At 33.9% G+C, this 19,041-nt stretch overlaps 1 protein-coding gene across 4 annotated transcripts in view; it reads right to left on the bottom strand.

Annotated features, from left to right (window-relative positions):
* The window catches only part of LOC150109126 (carnitine O-palmitoyltransferase 1, liver isoform-like), a 307,532-nt gene that overhangs the window by 113,526 nt on the left and 174,965 nt on the right, over nt 1-19,041 (bottom strand). For all 4 annotated transcript variants that reach the window (XM_090405758.1, XM_090405762.1, XM_090405750.1 and 1 more), the window contains exons 8-9: nt 18,387-18,491; nt 4,815-4,899 (exon numbers count right to left, since the gene is read on the bottom strand). In XM_090405758.1, coding sequence (XP_090261884.1) covers nt 4,815-4,899; nt 18,387-18,491 — 190 coding nt within the window. The remainder of the gene's footprint in view (nt 1-4,814; nt 4,900-18,386; nt 18,492-19,041) is intronic.

Genomic DNA, 19,041 nt, shown 5'->3' with positions numbered 1-19,041 from the left:
AACCGATGTGTGAATTTTTGAAGAAAAATCTATTCAGTTGATTCAGCCAATAAGGACCAAGATTCTGGATGCAAATATGTGGTTTAGTTGTTCAGGATGCAAAACATTTCTATTGAATGCATACAACACTGGTTTTATAAAACTGACTCCACTTTCAAGAATAAAATTGTGGTTATTGATGATGACATGAAAATGAAAAGCAGCAGTGCATAATACTAAAATAGTTTCTTCAGCTACTAGTGTGGACACTGATCAATTTGTGGGATTTGATGTCTGTCTTAGAGTATATGAATCATATTCTTCAACTGTGGATGATGTAGAAGTCCTTCAGATTCATCAGCACACAAATGATGATGAAGTTGACAAAACTGAAATAGATGGAGAAGCTGAAAATTAAGATATTTCTTCAGTAAATAAATAGTTTTAATGGAACATGTGTACCAGCCATATTTATAGAAACTTTCACAGCTCACACATGCAAAAAAATATAGAATTTTATTCAAAAATTCCAATATATTTCATCCAACATAACATAGACATCATCAGGAAGACAGACCAATAAATACATTCAAAATATGAATCATGAGTCATGATGCATGCTAAATATACCTGAAGGTTTTCAATAAAATTCTACATATTTTCACGTGTAAGCTGTGAAAGTTTCTATAAATAAATTCATCTTCAGTTTCTCTGGTAATAAAGCAACTAAAATTAAAAGCTACACATTTATGATATATGCCAGATATTTGAAAATATATGCCTAATCGAATCTAAATTTAATGTTCATTCTGTTTTACAAAAAAGTTAAAAAAAAAAATTTGAAGCAAAAGATGACTGACGGGAAGCTATAAGAATCATAGGCATAGTGAAAACATCCATATTCCACATCCTTTGTGGTTTATTAAACCTGTATCCATACAAGCTGCAATCTCTTCAACAGCTGTTACCAAGTGATACCACTAAGAGGGAGGAATTCACAATGTGGGCTTTGACAGAAGTCACAGAAGATCCATAATAGCTGTACAATGGACAATTGAAGCGTATTTTTCATTGCACAGGACAGTTAATATGCATAACTATTGAATTTGGGCACAGGATAATCCACATGCCTACTTAGAGGAGCTGTTGCATTTACCTTGACTCACTGTTTAGTGCGGCTTCACTGCAGTCGGTCCCTTTTTCTTTGAAGAGTCATGTGCAACAAGAGGCTGGAAGACGTGCTCAATAAACGCATAGCACTACTCGCAACTGCTATGAAAACGTGGTACCATGCTTGAGGGAAAAAAATGTTCTTTACACAGTCATGTTCATGCAGGATGGGGTGTGACCTTATATCATGTCTCCTGTGAAGCAGTTTCTCATTAGCACACTTGGTGAAGAATGACTCATCAGTCATAATTGCAACTCCGCATGGCTCCCTCATTCCCTGGACTTGATACCAGTAGATTTTGGTTGTGGAGCTGTTTAAAGTCCCAAGTGCACCAGAGCAGCCCATCTTCCTTAGCAGATTTAAAAGATCCCATTCGCCATCGGCATGGGACAGTTAATAACTGTCGAATTTGGGCACAGGACAATCCACATGCCTACACAGAGGAGCTGTTGCATTCACCATGACTCACTGTTTGGTGTGACTTCACAGCATCTGTCATTGTTGGTCCCTTTTTCTTTGAAGAGTCATGTGCAACAAGGGGGTGAAAGATGTGCTCAGTAAATGCACAGTGCTATTTACAACTATTAATTTGATGAATCGTGGGACAAATTAAAATCTGTCTTCATAGAGAAATGTACCAATACCTTATGTCCTAATAGAGCAGTAAAAAAGAAAGATTGGATGACTGATGAAATTCTTTCTCTCATGGATCAACACAGATCATATAAAAATCATAATCCAACAAAATATACAGAGGTTCAGAAAATTATTAAACACAAGATCAAAAAAGCAAAAGAAATCTGGATGAATGAAAAATGTAAAGAAATAGAAATTCTACAGGAAAAACATGACAATTTTAATCTACACAAAAAGATGAAAGAGACCCCAGGTACGTATAAGAAAAAACAATTCTGTATCCTTCGAAACAAAAAGGGAGAAATTATATCCAAAAAGGATGACAAAATACAAGAATGGGTGAATTATATAGAAGAACTCTTTACTGATAACAGACAGAACCCAGAAAATACTAATGAACATATGGAAGGTCCATGCATTCTAAAATCAGAGGTAGAATGTGCATTAAACTCAGCTAAAAATGGTAAAGCCCTAGGACCAGATAGAATACCAGCAGAAATAGTAAAGTTATTAGAAGGTGACAACATTAACATATTAGTAAAGCTATTTAATAAGATCTACGATACAGGCATAATCCCTCAAGACTGGTTACAGTCGACCTTCATCATGCTACCTAAAAAAGTAAATGCAAAAACTTGTAATGACTATAGAATGATCAGCCTAATGAGTCACGTTCTCAAAATGTTTCTGAAAATAATTCAAAAAAGAATATACAGAAAATGTGAAGATACCATCAGTGATACCCAATTCGGCATTAGAAACGGCTTGGGAACAAGAGAGGCCCTTTTCTGTTCTCAGATCTTATTTCAAAAATGTATTGACCAAAACAAGGTAATATTCATTTGCTTCATCAACTTCGAGAAAGCATTTGACAAAGTCCAACATGCTAAAATGATTGTACTATTAAAAAGAATTGGATTAGATGGTAAAGACATCAGGATCATTGAAAACTTATATTGGAACCAAAAGGCATCTGTTCAAGTTGATGACATTATTACAGACTCCATTAACATCAAACGAGGAGTAAGGCAAGGATGCGTGCTGTCACCTCTTCTTTTTAACATCTACTCAGAAGCCATATTTCAAAAAGTCTTGGAAGGAAGAAAGGAAGGGATTAGTGTAAATGGTGAAATCATCAGTAACATCCGATATGCCGATGATACAGCTCTTCTGGCTGACAATATTCAGGATCTTCAAAATCTTTTGGAACTAATAAATGCAGAGAGTGAAAAAATGGGATTAAAAATAAATATCACCAAAACTAAATTCATGGTCATAAGTAAGAAACCAATTCTTAATTTAGCACTTTCTTTAAATAGGAAACAAATAGAAAGAGTGGCAAAGTTTAAATATCTCGGATGCTGGTTAAATGAAGATTGCAATCTAGAAATGGAAATAAAAGTTAGAATTGAAATGGCAAGAAAAAATTTTCTCTTGATGAAATTAACACTGTGTAACCGCAGTTTAAACTTAGAGCATGCATGATTAAATGCTGTGTATGGTCTGTACTGCTGTACGGTGCAGAAACTTGGACCTTGAAGAAAACATCAATAAAAAGACTTGAAGCCTTTGAGATGCGGTTATACAGACGAATGTCTGTATAACCACATCTCAAAGTACTGGAACAAATGGGGAAATCACGTGAACTTTTAGATACCATAAAAAGAAGGAAAACTGCATATCTTGGTCACCTACTTCGTAATGAAAAATATAAGATACTTCAATTGATTATAAAAGGGAAGATAAATGGAAGAAGAGGACAAGGAAGACAAAGAAAATCTTGGCTCTCAGATATCAGACAGTGGACTGGTATGAACTCTGAGAGACTGCTCAGAATAGCTGAGAATTGTTCAAAATTTGCCAAGGTGGTCGCCGACCTCCGATAGGAGATGGCACTCAAAGAAGAAGAATCCGAAAACATAGTACCATGCTTGCAGGGAAAAAAAAATGTTCTTCACACACATTCACATTTGTGCAGGATGGGGTACTACCTCATATCGCATCTCCCATGAAGCAGCTTCTCATCAGCATATTTGGTGAAGAACGACTCATCAGCCATAACTGCAACTCTGCCTGGTCCTCTCGATCCCATACTTGAAACTCGGTGGATGCAAGCAAATTACTGCAAAGTTGCTTGCATCCACCTGGATATGTTCAACGCTTTTGTAAATGGCATTCTCATCTACTGGCAGAATGCAATTGCTTGTGCCAGCAGACACATTGAACAATTACTGTAGTGATATGTAACAGGTTTCCTGCATATGATTAAATAAGTTTAATGCTATTCTGATTGTCATCGCTGTTTTTGCCCTCTATCGGTGAAAATTTTTTCTCCCTGCCAAAAAAAATCCTCCTCCTTGCTATTCAATTTCATGCAAAGCACTCTAATATACCAATTTTTCTGATTTTTTATGAATTACTGAAATATTTCAGGACTAATGGGACACCCTATATATATACAGGGTGTTTCAAAAAGAATGACCCGATTTCAAATAATTATATTTAATAATGAAAATGTGGTACGGTTACAAAATAAATTACCAAGTATGAAGTAAGGTCTAAAGTTTCTCGCTAGTGGCTATTTGGGAGTTAGTAGTGGCATCTAGCGGTCGTCATATCAAACTCTGGGCCAAGGCCGTTCACATGGTACAAGTCGCATTCATTTGTGGTTCGTGGTTTCAGAGATATACAATTTTCAAATTGGGACATTCTTTTTGAAACACCCTGTATATATAGATCTGAAATTAAGTGAGCTGCACATATGGAACATTAGAGCAATTTGACATGAAATCATCTGACTCCATATGCACATAGTGCAATAGTGAAGATATTCTATGAGCAAACTTTGTTTAATCATGCTTGGGTAAAGGATTAAAACAAGAATACAACTTCTTATCTAGTACAGTTTACTTTGTAATAAGTAAAAAAACTTTCTACAGCTACTAGAATAACTTCAGATATCTCCAAGAAAAATTTAAGCAGTGAGTTTGATATTACTTTTATTATTCTTAAAACTGTAAATGATTACCTGTTTCAATGCCTGGTACTCTTACTGTATTAAATATTCGTTCATACTGCCATGAACACAATGGAATAAAATTCTGGATTACAATCTAATAAAGATAAAAACAAAATTAAAAAATAACATAACACCACCAAATACTCCATACATACAATACATATGACATTTCTAAAGGGATTCTTTATTGCACATTTCCAGTTTTATTTAAATTTTAAGAATTTATTAACTTTTTTAATTCCATGACTGAAACTGCTAAGGTCAGTATGCAATTGTTTATTGTAAAAAATTCCTGTCAAAAATTACTCAAAAAAAAGTTTTCTATTTAACTGCAAATTATGTACCTACTACTTTAAGATTGGCTTTGCCAATTATATGTATATAAATAAATAAATTATATTTATTGAAATAAATAATGTTTTAACAGCATGAATGCCGAATACTATTAAAGTAAGCTGCCACTAGCACTTGCTAACTAGTCAGATTTGGTTTTAGAGATACTTGTGCCATAAAGTTTCATAAAATTCACACAATAATGCAAGAAAACGAGTGAATAATATTTATTAAAAGGCCATATATTTCACCTTTGAATAAATATTATTCACTCATTTCTTGTGTTATGTGAATTTAATGAGATGCTTTAAGCCTTTTTTTCCTAGGTTATATTACTCTTATTTCTGAATACAAACTCGGTTTGATAATTCAGATTTATTTATACAATTCTATATAGGTTCTCTGAATACATCTCCCATTGACACTCATTATTATTATGTGGGCAACTCCATGGAGCCTGTTGACTCACCAAGAAAGACCCTACACGTTATGTCAAGCACTAACCTACATATGCACAATATCTATCGTGCTTTGCTCTAAACTCATTCATTGACATGACATCTACAACAGCCTCTGGAAACCTATTCCATTCATTCACTCTCCAAGCAAAAAATCTAGTCCTCACATTCTTGCTAAATTTTCAGGGTTAACCCCTAGTTATTCTGCACCCCCCCACCATTCCCATACCACAAACTTTCTCTATATTAATCTTACAGAAAACTTAAGTAATTTGTATGCCTCTATTGTATCACTCCCCCCTTCCCCTTTTTTTTTAATTTATCAACCAATTTCTGTAACCCACAAATCTTCAACCTGTCCTCATAAGCATTCTCAACTTGCAACCATCTCTGGATCCTTTCCACTTCTTCCTCATCCCCAAGAAACTCAGTAGATAGACCATAGGTGATCTGCGCACAAGAGTCCAGATTGGGGTCCTTATAAAAGGGTATTTCTTAAGTCTGCTTGCCAGGGTGTTCTTCAAAATTATGATTTATGATTCTTGATTATACTAAAGCAATAAAGGCTTTGAGGTTAGTATATTAATGACTTAACTACATAAGTTCTCTGGTCAGTGATTATTCTATAGGATAAAAAACAGTGTTTCAATGAAATAATCTCTGCTACATCTGTATAAGACTAGTTAATTCAAACTTTAGCTGAAAAGCCATTGTAAATATCCCTCTGCATTTTTGATGGGATTCAAACCCATGTCTTTCTAGGAGAATAGTTTTATTTTATTTTATTTTTTTTTTCCTAACTGTGGTAGAGATAGACACTTCTTTAAAAACAAGTTGATTTCTTTTCTTTCTTTCTTTTCTTAACGACATCAGTAGTAAACTTTGTAAAATTTCAATACATATACATTAAAACTGAATACTCCGTAGCAATCAGCATCAATGATGCTCTCTTTGATTGGAAAGCCCTAGATGTTAATCTAAGATGCAAGAAACAATTTTAAGGGCTTTTAAAACTGAAGGCAAGCTCCCAGAAATTCAAACCTTCCTTACAACAGCACATAAAAAAACTTGTCAGAGAACACATGCATATATTATTATACTATACTATACAGTAGAAAAGTAAGCCCATATACAGCTGATTCAAAATATATATATACATGGATTTCACCAGTCAAGATCCACAGAAGATCTTTTTATCTACATCATCTCCCTCTGGAAACAATTTCTCAGCAAACTGTCATCTTACTATCTTCTGTAACCAGTATATCAGTTTTCTCTTGGATTATTCATTGTGTATAATGATGAAAGATGTTTTCTCTTCATGTTTTTGTACTAATAATACAATGGCTAATACAGTTCTCCACAGGTTTTTTTTTCACCATCTAGTTCCTTATATACATAAATAATTTTTATTCAATATAAGTTATTCTATAATTTAATTTTTATATTAAACCCTCTCTTGTTGACCTCAAATTATGTCCCACAGTTTGATGATAATAGCATTCTCCATTCCTCCTACAGATATGAAAAACCATGCAGTATTCAATCATTCCAAGCTTCTTCACTAATTGTCACCTATTAACTGCAATTACTGGTCATCTTAAAAATTTGGAATCCTTATTTGTTCAAGATGTTACCTTTCATTTGTCCAAATCCAAATTCTTATTTAATTGAAATCTGACATTTATTTGGGATGATGCACCAAAAACCTCTAAAATTTTTTAGAAACAGTAGTTTCCCTAAGGTACCCCCCCCCACCACACACGTTTCTCTTCTGCACACATTTTCATGAGCACTGTTCAGCAAACCCTAGTATCCATCATTTCCTCGTTTCTGTTAAACCTACATTTACACAAGCAACAGCTGCCAAACATTCTTTTACAGTTGATTTGCTCACTCACAGAACCTGCTAATTCCATTCATCTTTCATTCCATCTACCTTGGCTCTATGGAACAACCGTCTCAGGGAGGTATTCCCCAAAGATCCTCAAACTCTTTAAAAAGAACATCATCAGATATTACTTTTCTCTTGGCCCCTGCCCATACACAGCATTCATTTGCCATAAGCATTATCCTTATGGCCTTTAATATGTTTTTTTTTAATATATTGATATTAAAAAAATATTACTGATGATAGCTATATCTTCACATTGATTAAGAACACCAGATTATACGGGACGTTTGAAATAGGAAATGATGAATTACCATTAGTTGTGAGCAGGGTAAGAATTAATTTCAAGTGAAAAAAACTAAAGCCAATCAGCTTTCAGGAGAGAAAAATCAGAATTCAATGGTGGACTCAAGAAGTTGAAAAGGCAGTCCTGGAAAAGAAGAAAACATCTCAAAAGCTCCTAACAAGTAAATAAACATGTGCTCTAAGAGAATACAGAAACAAATATAAGAAAACAGATCTTGTAAAGTAACTACACTGGTAAGACTGGTAGCAAAATGTTTTGAAGACTGTTGAAAAAGCACAAAAATAAAGGAAAAAGTACCAAAGGAGTCAGATTTGATACAGGTCATATAAAAACTGAAGCTATTATACATGTCTGGAGTAATTACTTTGAAAGAGTGTTAAATGAAACATGAAGTGACAAGAACAGTAGAAAGAAACAGGAAATATTTAAGAAGAATGCGATCAAGAACATCAATATCAATACTTGAAGAGAAAAATCCATATGAAACCTGAAATACGAAAAGGCAGCTGGAGTAGATGACATTCAACCAGAAATGATCAAATATGTAGGTATAAAATAAACACTTTAACAGTGCTACTCTGCATAATTATGAAAGCCTGTCAGAAAGTTAAATTCCATATGCCTAGAGTAATCATTGTACTCAACCGTAAACAATTTCACTAAAAAAACTGACTAACAAGTTGAGGATTATCCAGAGAATAATGGAAAGATCACTGCTTAGTATTACTCTTCAAGACAGAAAGCACAATACTTGGGTCAGAGCTCGGACAAGGGTGAGAGACTTCGCAACAGCCATTAAAAGGTCCAAGCGGGAATGGGCATGTCACACTGCAAGAAATAATACTCAAAAATGGATCAAGTTGATCTGAATGGTAATCCAGAGATGGAAAGAGAGACTAAAGAGATGGTGGAAGGATAAGATTAAAGAGAAGGTTGGAACTCAGTGGCATAGAAAAGCTCAAGACAGAACAGAAAGGAGGACTTGGAATGGGAGGGACCTTCATCCAGCAACAGACAGAAAATGGCTGATGATGATTATGATGAGTAGTTGAATTGAATTAATTTGAATAACTGCTTAATGAATCTGTCTGATTCATTAAGCAGTTATTCAATATAACAGTAGCATATAACAGTATAAACTGTTATAAGCTACTGTAGCATTATAACAGTAGAATTACCTTTATTAGCTTTGGTTATAATAATCTCCTCAATAGCTTTTTAAGCATGTTATTTCTTTTTTTTTGTGGAATATTGCATATGGACAGTTTGGATTGGTCAAGATGCATGCTGCATCCAAATGAATGTTACTGACTAATTACAGGAATAGACAGTATATATCTTGCACATTCCACATATTGTTGTTTCCAATTTAGGTATTTGCCTGGATTTGATGCAAGTCTATTAATACCTCAACTGAAGGCATTGAGAGTTTCTTCCATTAAAGTTGGCGATAAGTAAACTAAATATCTAATTTATCTAGGGTGAAGTCATCAGAGTTAGGAGAATGGTAGAGACAACAAATAAAAGTAACAAAGTGAAATAAAGAAATCCTGAACAAAACGAGATCATATAAAGGGGATTCCAGGTCCAATAACCTTCGGCATGGGATATCAGAACTACAAATGCACAAGTCCTGCCGTTCACATGAAAAGCATCATGGAAGATGGAATGAAGAAAGTTGTGGTGAGATGTCGTAAAGGCTGTCAGCTGAATTGAGAGCTTGGATGTTGGTAAAGTCAATCTGGAAGGTGTTTTTTTTTTTTTATTCTATTGCATGGAATTCTATTTTGTTGGGAAGGGGAATTGGCATATTTTTGTTATTTTGCAATTTTTTGGTATATTTTCGTAGGTGATGCAAAATAGACAGTGTCACTGCTTTACTACCCTGCAACTGCTGTATTATGGAACAGTCTTTCCCCTGTTGTGTTTCCCAAGGAATACAATATACAGTTATTTAAGTTTTAATAAGGGTGTAGACATATAAATACAAAATTAATAACGGAAAAATACACAAAATATTATTTAATAGTATAATTTTTGCCTGAGTGTCACAGGCATCTTCAGTAGATTTTAAGCTAAAATTAAACAATAACTGACAATTCCAAAAAGCGCCACCTAAGTAGCAAATGTAAGATAACTAAAAAGGGCAATAAATTTCCTAACTAAAAAAAAAAAAAAAAATTATATATACAATAAAAAGTTAGGAAAGATTAGCTGATTTATAAAGTGCTATCTCCCATAAAGGGGATAGACGTAAACCATCGGATCTCTTCAAGTTAGGAGAGTGAAGTAAGTTTCATATGTTTCTTTATAAAGCCTTTCTACGAGGAACTGACTTTTGTGAAGGACTCTTGTCTTCTTCCAATGAACTCTATGTCTAGTGATGATGGCATGTTCTGCAAGTCCAGACTGTTCAGGGTATTGAATATAAAACTGGTGTTCTTCTAGTCGAATGGAGGCAGATCTTCCTGTTTGTCCAAAATAAGATAATCCACAAGACCAAGGAATCTGGTAGAACACCTGGATAATTAAGATGTGGAAGCCTGTCTTTAGGAGAAGTGAGAAAGGTGGAGATTTTTCTTGAATGGTCGAAAGGCAACAAAAATATTCAGTGGTTTTAAAACTTTTGCTATACGTTCACTAATGCCTTGTACATAAGGGATAGGAATGTAGGTTATTTCTTCTGTATTTGAAGAGGAAGACATATTAAAACTACTCAAAGCTCTTTTGATGAAGGAATTCTTAAGTCCATTAGTTAGAAAGGAAGAAATAATATATTGCAGTTCTTTCTGTAATAGATCATCTGAAGAACAAAAAGAGTGGGCCCGATGAACCAGTGTTTTAATAGTTCCTGCCTTTTGACTTGGATGGTGATGAGATTCAGCATAGATATAATGGCCTGTACGAGTCTTTCTATAGACTGAGAAATGTAGGTTACCATCTGGATGGGCTCAACGTAAAAAAAAAGCTGTGGATTTAAATCCCACTGTGGCACATCTGTTTGCAAATAGGTTCAGGTTTAATGGAATGAAAACAGCACAGTGAAATAATTAAATATAAATTCAATAGTTCTTCCAATATTTCGTCTATCACAGAAACATTACCCGGGATATAATATAAAAACTGAAATGACTGGTAGAAGATGTTTTACTGAAAGCATAATGTTCTGGCAGGGAAGGGGGGGGGTGAATACCCTCTATGGGTGCTGGACAGGAGATCTAGGAAATGCTATTTCGCAAATCCTAAGAAGTTTCACATAACCATATTTATTAAGATTAGACTGGTGCAAAATCATTACTGATAACTACTGATTCAAAAGTCTCTCAAGTTTGTATTTGCTGCATTGAAGCATAACCCTGCCATAACTATAGTCAATCATACCTTGGACACCTTGCACAGAATCAAATGAAAAAAAAAAAAGTGCTGTTTCACTGCAGCAATTGTTGTTCTTGCAACTTGTGTTCCTAAGACCCGCCCAGTTTGTTCATAATAATGACAAGATGCAAAAACAACAAATCATGTACACACCTAGAATATCTAGAATTTTAAACAAATATAATCTCTACTTGCTTTCAAACCTCATGAAACTGACTGCTCATATCCATTCTCCTCAAGATCAACATCCTCCCTGCTTTAGTCATGTATAAGGGGTGAGGTCTGGAAATTTCTGATAAACACCTAGAACAAAAATGATGCTAAAGCAACTGATATCACCACAAGAAAGAACATACAAGGAGATAAGAATATAAGAACATAAGTTACTTCAGAACTCTGCTACTAGTATGTTCTTTCTTATGGTGATATCAGTTGCTTTAATATCATTTTGTTCCAGGTGTTTATTGGAACTTTCCAGATCTCCTTGTATAAGGTTCCTTATTCTTGCAACTTGTCATATTATGGACTAACTGAGAGGTCTGATAATATCTGTCTTAAGGCACATGAGAAATATATACACCGCCACAACTAGTTAGGTCTAATTGATCAGGTCATGAACACTTTTCATAGAATCAAATGAAAAATACAAACAACCACAAAAAACTATGATGTGCTTCACCACAGTAAAGACAAACTTGAAAGACTTTTTTTTTTTGAAATATGCAGAAGATTTAAAAAAGCAACCAAATATGGCTGTGTGAAACTTCCCAAGATTTGAAAAAAAGTAATTCTTAGAACTGTCACTCAACAGCCAATGACAGTTAGCTATCTACCTACCAAAAGCTATAGAGTGTATCCCTCTTAGAACTTTAGGCTTCTAATCTAACATCTTCTTCCACTTATCATTTATGTTCTTTTATGTGTATTATATCCCTGATGATATCACTGACAGAGATGAAATATCAGATGTATTAAACCTATCATTATTTCATTCCATCAAAATCTGAAGATGAGCTTAAATAAGCACCAAAGTGTAAATACGTGTTTGCAAATATCTTTATGATTTTCATTGTCTGGTGTTAAGAACACTATCCTGATTAATGTAGGCCTGAAGTCACTAAAAAATTTATGTTGGTCTCTAGAGCAGGATTTCCTGCTCTAGAGACATAACAATTTTTTATGTAACAATAAAAGTTAAAAACCTATAGAACATTTCCTTAGATCACCAAAGGCAGTAAATGTTCTATAGGTTTCTAACATTTTTGTGGATGGAATTATAAAAACAGAGGTCTCAAATTTTTTTGGCTAGTATATATAAAGAGCAATTTTAACTGTGATAAATGACATCTCTCAGTGAATCGTTTCAGGTACTCTCACAAAAGCATTTGATTCATGCTTGAATACATTACACTTCATCAAAACTGGCATTAGTAATTCTCCCATTTTCCTCTAAATTGTTTAGAAACATGTAGCAGTTTTAGATGTCAGCTCCTGTGCAGTTTTCAACTACAGATTCATAGGAAATTTCAATTCCTCTGCTACTGTAACCTGGAGCATTCAAAATTATTCCTAAAGAGCTGGTTATGTTTAATTTGTTTCTTTATTTCCTTACCGCTAGGTAGATTTACCCATATATCATACTAATGTACTATAAGTTGATCAGCCAACCTCTTGTGTATGGGCTCAAAAACCTTTAGGTAGATATCTACTCAATGAATAGAATGGGAGAGGACATTCCTCAGTTTAACAAAAAGACCACGTTGTTTTCATTGTGGAACCAGGTACGTGAGTGAAAAGTGAACTACATTACAATAACAAATTCAAACACATCAGATCTGAAGACAGGCACCATCAGTAGAAATGGTATCAATAGAAAAGAAGTGGAAATGACAGAAAAATGAGAGATACGCTATGTTAAAATAACTGGTGAGTCTGAAACAAAAGAAAACTATAGTTGACAGCTAGTTAGTTGAAAACTAACTAGCTTTCAACTGTTAATGTTAGTTGAAAACTAACAGTTGAGATTTACTAAATAAGAAATATAAGCCATTATATTTCTATAACCATATAAATTTCCTACAGTTTTGTTCTGTTGTGAAGTATGTAGCTTATAATTTTTTTAAAATAAATTGGATAACCATCCACTTTACCCATACTTTCAGTTTCAATCATCCTGCATGGTCTCCACATCATCTTTATTAACTCCTACTCTACCCAGTTCTGCATTACCAAAAAACTGAATATTTCCCTTAAATGATTTCCTATATCATTTACGTACAAATTAAACAGTAGCAGCCCAAGTACGGACCCCTGTGTCCCACTGCTAGTCACCTTCTCTTGGATTCAACTAACACATACAGGAAAACCTCACTTAATGCGATTAATTATATCCATCAATTAATGCGCGCTAAGCGAAATTGAATTAAGTGAATACAATAAACAATAGAAATAATTATAATTCATCCATCAGTTAGCATAAATTTGGAAAAAAATTGCAGCATAAGCTATATCAGAAGATAAAATCATCTTCATCATCATCAAATTCCTGCCATGTACCCTCAAGGGGTGTACAGAATATGATAGTACTATATGAAAAATTTACATCATTACTAACTTCCTATCTACAATTTTCCTCCAAATCAGTCTGTTACTTGTCAAGACACCAACATTATCAGATCTTATATTTCTATCGTCTAAGGCACTTTGTACCGTATCAATCCACCTATATCTTGGTCTTCCTTTGGGTCGTTTTCCTGCCAACTTGGCAGAGAACACTTATTTTGCTAATCTTTCCTCACCCATTCTGTTTAAGTGACCATACCACCTGAGATTAGCTCTGCTAACAGTTCCTGGATGCTGACAATGTCAAGTTCTGTCCTAATATTCTCGTTTTTAATAGCCATTGATGCCATCTGTTCATGCCTCTAATCTTTCTCAGGACTCTCATATCTGCGGTCTCTAGTCTTTGGTCAAGTATTTTACTTCTGACCCAGCTCTCAGATCCATAAGTTAAAACTGTTTTGAACATTGTCTTGTATACAGCTAATTTAGTGTTCCGACTAATTTCTCTCTTATTCCATATGAATTTATTCAATTGACTTCCTACCATACCAGCTTTGTTGATTCTGTTGTCTATTTCCATATTTAATTTACCATCTTCAGTAAAAATCGTGCCTAAGTAGCTGAAATGTTTTACTTGTTCCACAGGTTCTCCATTCACAACACAGTTGACATTTTCAACAATTCTGCCTATTTTCATTGTCTTTGTCTTTTTATTGCTGACCTTCATACCATATCTATTACAACAGTTATTCATTTTAGTCAGAGAATCTTGCAGACTTGTAGCAGATTTATTTAGAAGTATAACATCGTCCGCATAAAGCAAAGAGCTGGCATTAACATCTCCAATTTTGATATCATGTTTAATACCACTTTCCTTCATAATGTGATCCATATAGATAATAAATAACAGAGGGGATAATGTACATCCTTGTCTCACACCAGATTTAACATTAAACCATCTTCCTGTACTTCCTTCAATTCTAACTGCTGACTTACAACTCAAATAAAGACTAAGTATTGCTTGATATAATGCCCCATTGACACCATATAACTGCAGCATGTTGAATAGCTTCTCTCTTGGCACCTTGTCATATGCCTTTTCCAAATCGACAAAACTTAAATACAGATCTTTGTTATAAAATCAATTTGAGAATAAAGTCATCAAAGTTAATAAAATCAATTGCTTAAATTTTTATTTAATGTCTAAACATTTGTTTGAGCTTTTTTTTTTTTTTTTTTTACAAAAAAAATTAAGTAAAGATGTTTGAATTGTGGTTGACTTTTTCATCTTGTCATGCAATTTGCGATAGCTGGCAGACTTTGAAACTTCGTTCCATATCAGGATCAGCATAAAACAAAATTTCATTAGCATACTCAATGTGATTGAAAACTAGCTCAAGTTCTTATTTGAAATTATTATAATTCAAGTAAATCATGTATCTGCGCCACGTGTATTGTTTCACGCTCAGTAGTATTTTGTTATTGAATTAGAATTGTCAGTTAACATCTAGCTTGTAATTTACTTTGCCTACCTTATTCCCTGAAGATTGCCAACAGCAATAGCCGGCAAAACTAGTTGGTTATTAAATAGTTTATTAACACTTGACCAATACTTCTAAATAAGAGTTAGCTCAAGTTCTTTTGCAATTAGCTTCTTAGTCATAACATTCTCTTCTTGTTCGCACTCCTTATCTTCATTTTCATGTGCACACCGTTCTTCTAGTTGAAGGAGATCATTCTCGCTTAACTGTTTGGAATGGGAAATGCGCAAGTTTCTCAGATCTTCATTATCCAGTTCATTAAATCCAAGTTCTTTTCCAATTGTGCTGATTTCTTCAATAAAGTTAGATCTTGGATTTTGCACACAATAAACTAACATAGGCTTGAGTTTAAAGTTGCGCTCTGCATTGCCTCCTAATAAAAGCATAAGACTATCTTTAGATACTTTGTATCGTGGATGAGATGCTTCAGTTTAGCTAGGAAAGTTTTTGTTGGCATATGCTTTCAAAAGAGACCAATTTCATCGACAATAAATATTTGCCAATTCATAATTACCCTACTGAATTATGATTTGCAATTCTTCAGGAAACTTGGCAGCAGAATCTTTATCAGCACTAGCAAATTCCCTAGTTATTCTTACATTATACAATCCAGTTCGATTTTTAAAACTGCAAGTTTAGGTCAAACCATCCTAAACTTGCAGTAAAGCTTTCACATTCCTCCTGAAATTTGGTCTCTTTCAATGAGGTAGAAATATTGAGAGCTTTTACCTGAATATTTCCTGTACTAAGAGGTATTCTTTTTTGGTTATAATCCTCAATCTAGAGTGATAGAAGATGGTCCAACTTGATCATTAAGTGGCTTCTATTTTGGGTGATCTGCATACTAAAAGAAGCAGTAGCAACTTTTTCTTGTTCTTTGTATTTTTTGCTCTTATTTAATATAGTCAAAACTGTAGACTCACTGTATCCCAGGTCTCGCACAATCATTGTGTTACTAGTACCACTTTCATGTCTCTTAATGACTTCTAGCTTTCCCACTCACTGCAGATTGGCAACAAAAAATTTCATGTAATGTAAAATTTTGCATAACGTAAAAAAATCCTGTTTACTGATTAATCACTCGCTTAAAGCAGGAAATAGTATCATATCACTCAATTGCACTAACTGTTTATCATGCATATTGAATTTGTGTTAAGCAAAGTTTTCCTGTACAATAGTTTTTGATGTCTATCCATCAGCCACCTTATCCATATCACCATCATATTCATTTTTATTCGTGTAGTTTAGGTAACAAGGTTCCTCCACATGGTATCCTATCATATACTTTGGCGAAGTTCAGCAATATCACTGTAGAGCCTTTTTCCTTCATCTAACTCAACTTTATTTATTTATTCATTCATATGGGTTTCCCCCACCCTGTTCCTCATCTGTCCCTTATGACTGGTTGAGCCCTCCTAATGAGGGATTAAGTATGTATTTTTAAGACTGTAAATCCATGTGTGTTCATGGGCCGGTTTGCCTGTTCTGAATGACAAAAAACCAGAGTTTACCGGTGGAAAAAACCTATATCTCCATATGAGACCAGCTAACTCACCTTTAGTTGAAATAGACCAGATAAAGGTTCCTCACATCATAGACGGAATCGAACCCAGGTCTTTCTGACCAAAGGGTTGTGTCTATACCAACTGAGCTATGGAGGCTCTTTCCAACTCAACTGTCCTTAGTAATTTATTCATTTGTTTATAATAACGTCCAACTCAACTCACTTTATTATAAACAAGTGAATAAATTACTAAGGTAAGAGCTACCTTCACAAAACAGTGCTGTCCCCATAGATTATCAGCCCCTAGAATTTTGCCTCTGACTGATTTTATAATACTTTAACTGCCACTCATGAGATGACAACAACTGGTCTAAAATTTGCCACTTCTGTCCTGGACTTGTCTTTATGCAACAGAATTATTTTGCCTTCTTTCTAGTCCCTTGAGACGCTATCAGAGCAGGGACATTAAAATAAACAGCTTGGTCAGAGGAACTGCTAATTCTTTTACACATTTGTGTAATAAAACAGGATATATTGATATACCAAAATCTTAATGCAAATATTACCACAGTATTGCAGAATCTTAATGTTAATATTACCACAGTGGTAATATTAACATTAAGATTCTGCAATATCCTAAGCACCTCAAATTCACCCACCTCTATTCTCAACATTTAGCACTGCAATATCTCCACATGGATAGTATACCCTGCAAAGTGACCAGTTACTCAACTATTTCATCTACTTTTCTCCCCCTACCCACCCCATCAGCAATCACTAAAGTTATCATCCCATATATGTTCTTTCCTTTATCTGCCATGGAGTGAAATTACTCTTGGGGATTTCCCATTCTTCTTGCTGTGCTTCTGCCTATGAGCTCACTGATCACGTTTCTATTTATATACCTTCCATAAATTTAATTTTTTTGTTGCTCCTGTGTAATGATGTTATCCACCCATTTAATTTCTACCTGATTTATTCTTCTCACTCTGAGTTACGGTTTGATACTGCTTCCGTCATCTTGGAGGATGTTATTCTATGGAACTGTTTCAAACTGTCTCCTCAGCTATCACCTACTCTAGAGTTCCACATATACAAATACTCTGATGCTACCACCCAATCCAGCACACTCAAATCCCAACTCCCCTCCATCATATGATGTTTCAGATAATTATCTCATAGTGGCAGTATAAATTCAATTTACATCCTCCCCCTTCCCTCCAAGTGACTATTCTTCCTCTTTATAATCTATATTCTCATTGTTGAAATCCACCATAATAATTACTGGCTCTGCACTCAACATGCTAATGGAAATTAGCATGAGTGCAAAGCAAGTGACCTACTAAACAAAATGTTTTTTGATCTTTGCATCATTTTGGAAAAATAACATTATAATTGAATAATATATTGAAAATATTACTACATTAAGACATTAATAAACAAAAGCAAATCAAAATCAACCTTTTATTTTTATTCATAAAGGCACATTTGCAAATATCTTTCAATATATTTTGAATTATTAAAAAAGAATTAGATATGAAAATTATTATTTTTTTTTATCAGCTATCAATTAGGGAAACAATCATGCAAAAAAGAGTTGAATGCCTTACAGGTTTTAATGTTCTTGTATTGATTGCCCTTCGAAAAAGCAGACAGGAATAAATTAGATTAGCTGCTCTTGCTGATTGAACTCCAGTGTAATGATGTACTGAATCCTAATGTAATAAGTGATTTATATGGTTAGCTCAAACAGAATTTAAACTGCTTGTCACAACAGAATTTTAAGTTAAAAGATAAAAGATTAAAGAATGCTTATCACTTATCAAAACTTTGAAGAACCATGATTTATATGTAGATACAGAAATTATTTTTGATTACTTTAAATTCTCCAGTTAAACCAGTTGTGATGAATTTATCATGAAAAGGCTAATATTTCCATGAATAACAGGAAAATTAAAGTAAATTACAATTAAAATGGATGCAAAATAACATTTTCATCTTTTGCTAAAACCTTTCCTTTTTCTTTACACTGCCAAGATTAGAATTAAAAAAGAAAATTCTGCCTAACTTAATTTCTGTTTTAAAGAATTATAACAAATTACATTAAGCTTAGTTTTGATTTCTTATTACTACCATGAGACAAAAGCTTTTAGCAATAAAACCAAGCTCATAATTATTGTTTTTTATATTAAAGCTGTTTGTTGTGCTAATTAAAATAAAATCAATTCTTAATTTTTTTTATAATTTTTATTTACTCATTTTATA

The sequence above is a fragment of the Typopeltis vanoorti genome, chromosome 2 (assembly GCF_054136105.1).
Source record: "Typopeltis vanoorti isolate ZY-2024b chromosome 2, IOZ_Tvanoo_1.0, whole genome shotgun sequence".
NCBI classification, from domain to species: domain Eukaryota; kingdom Metazoa; phylum Arthropoda; class Arachnida; order Uropygi; family Thelyphonidae; genus Typopeltis; species Typopeltis vanoorti.
Note: the sequence above shows the minus strand (reverse complement) of the source record. Positions and strands in the feature narration are given on the sequence as shown.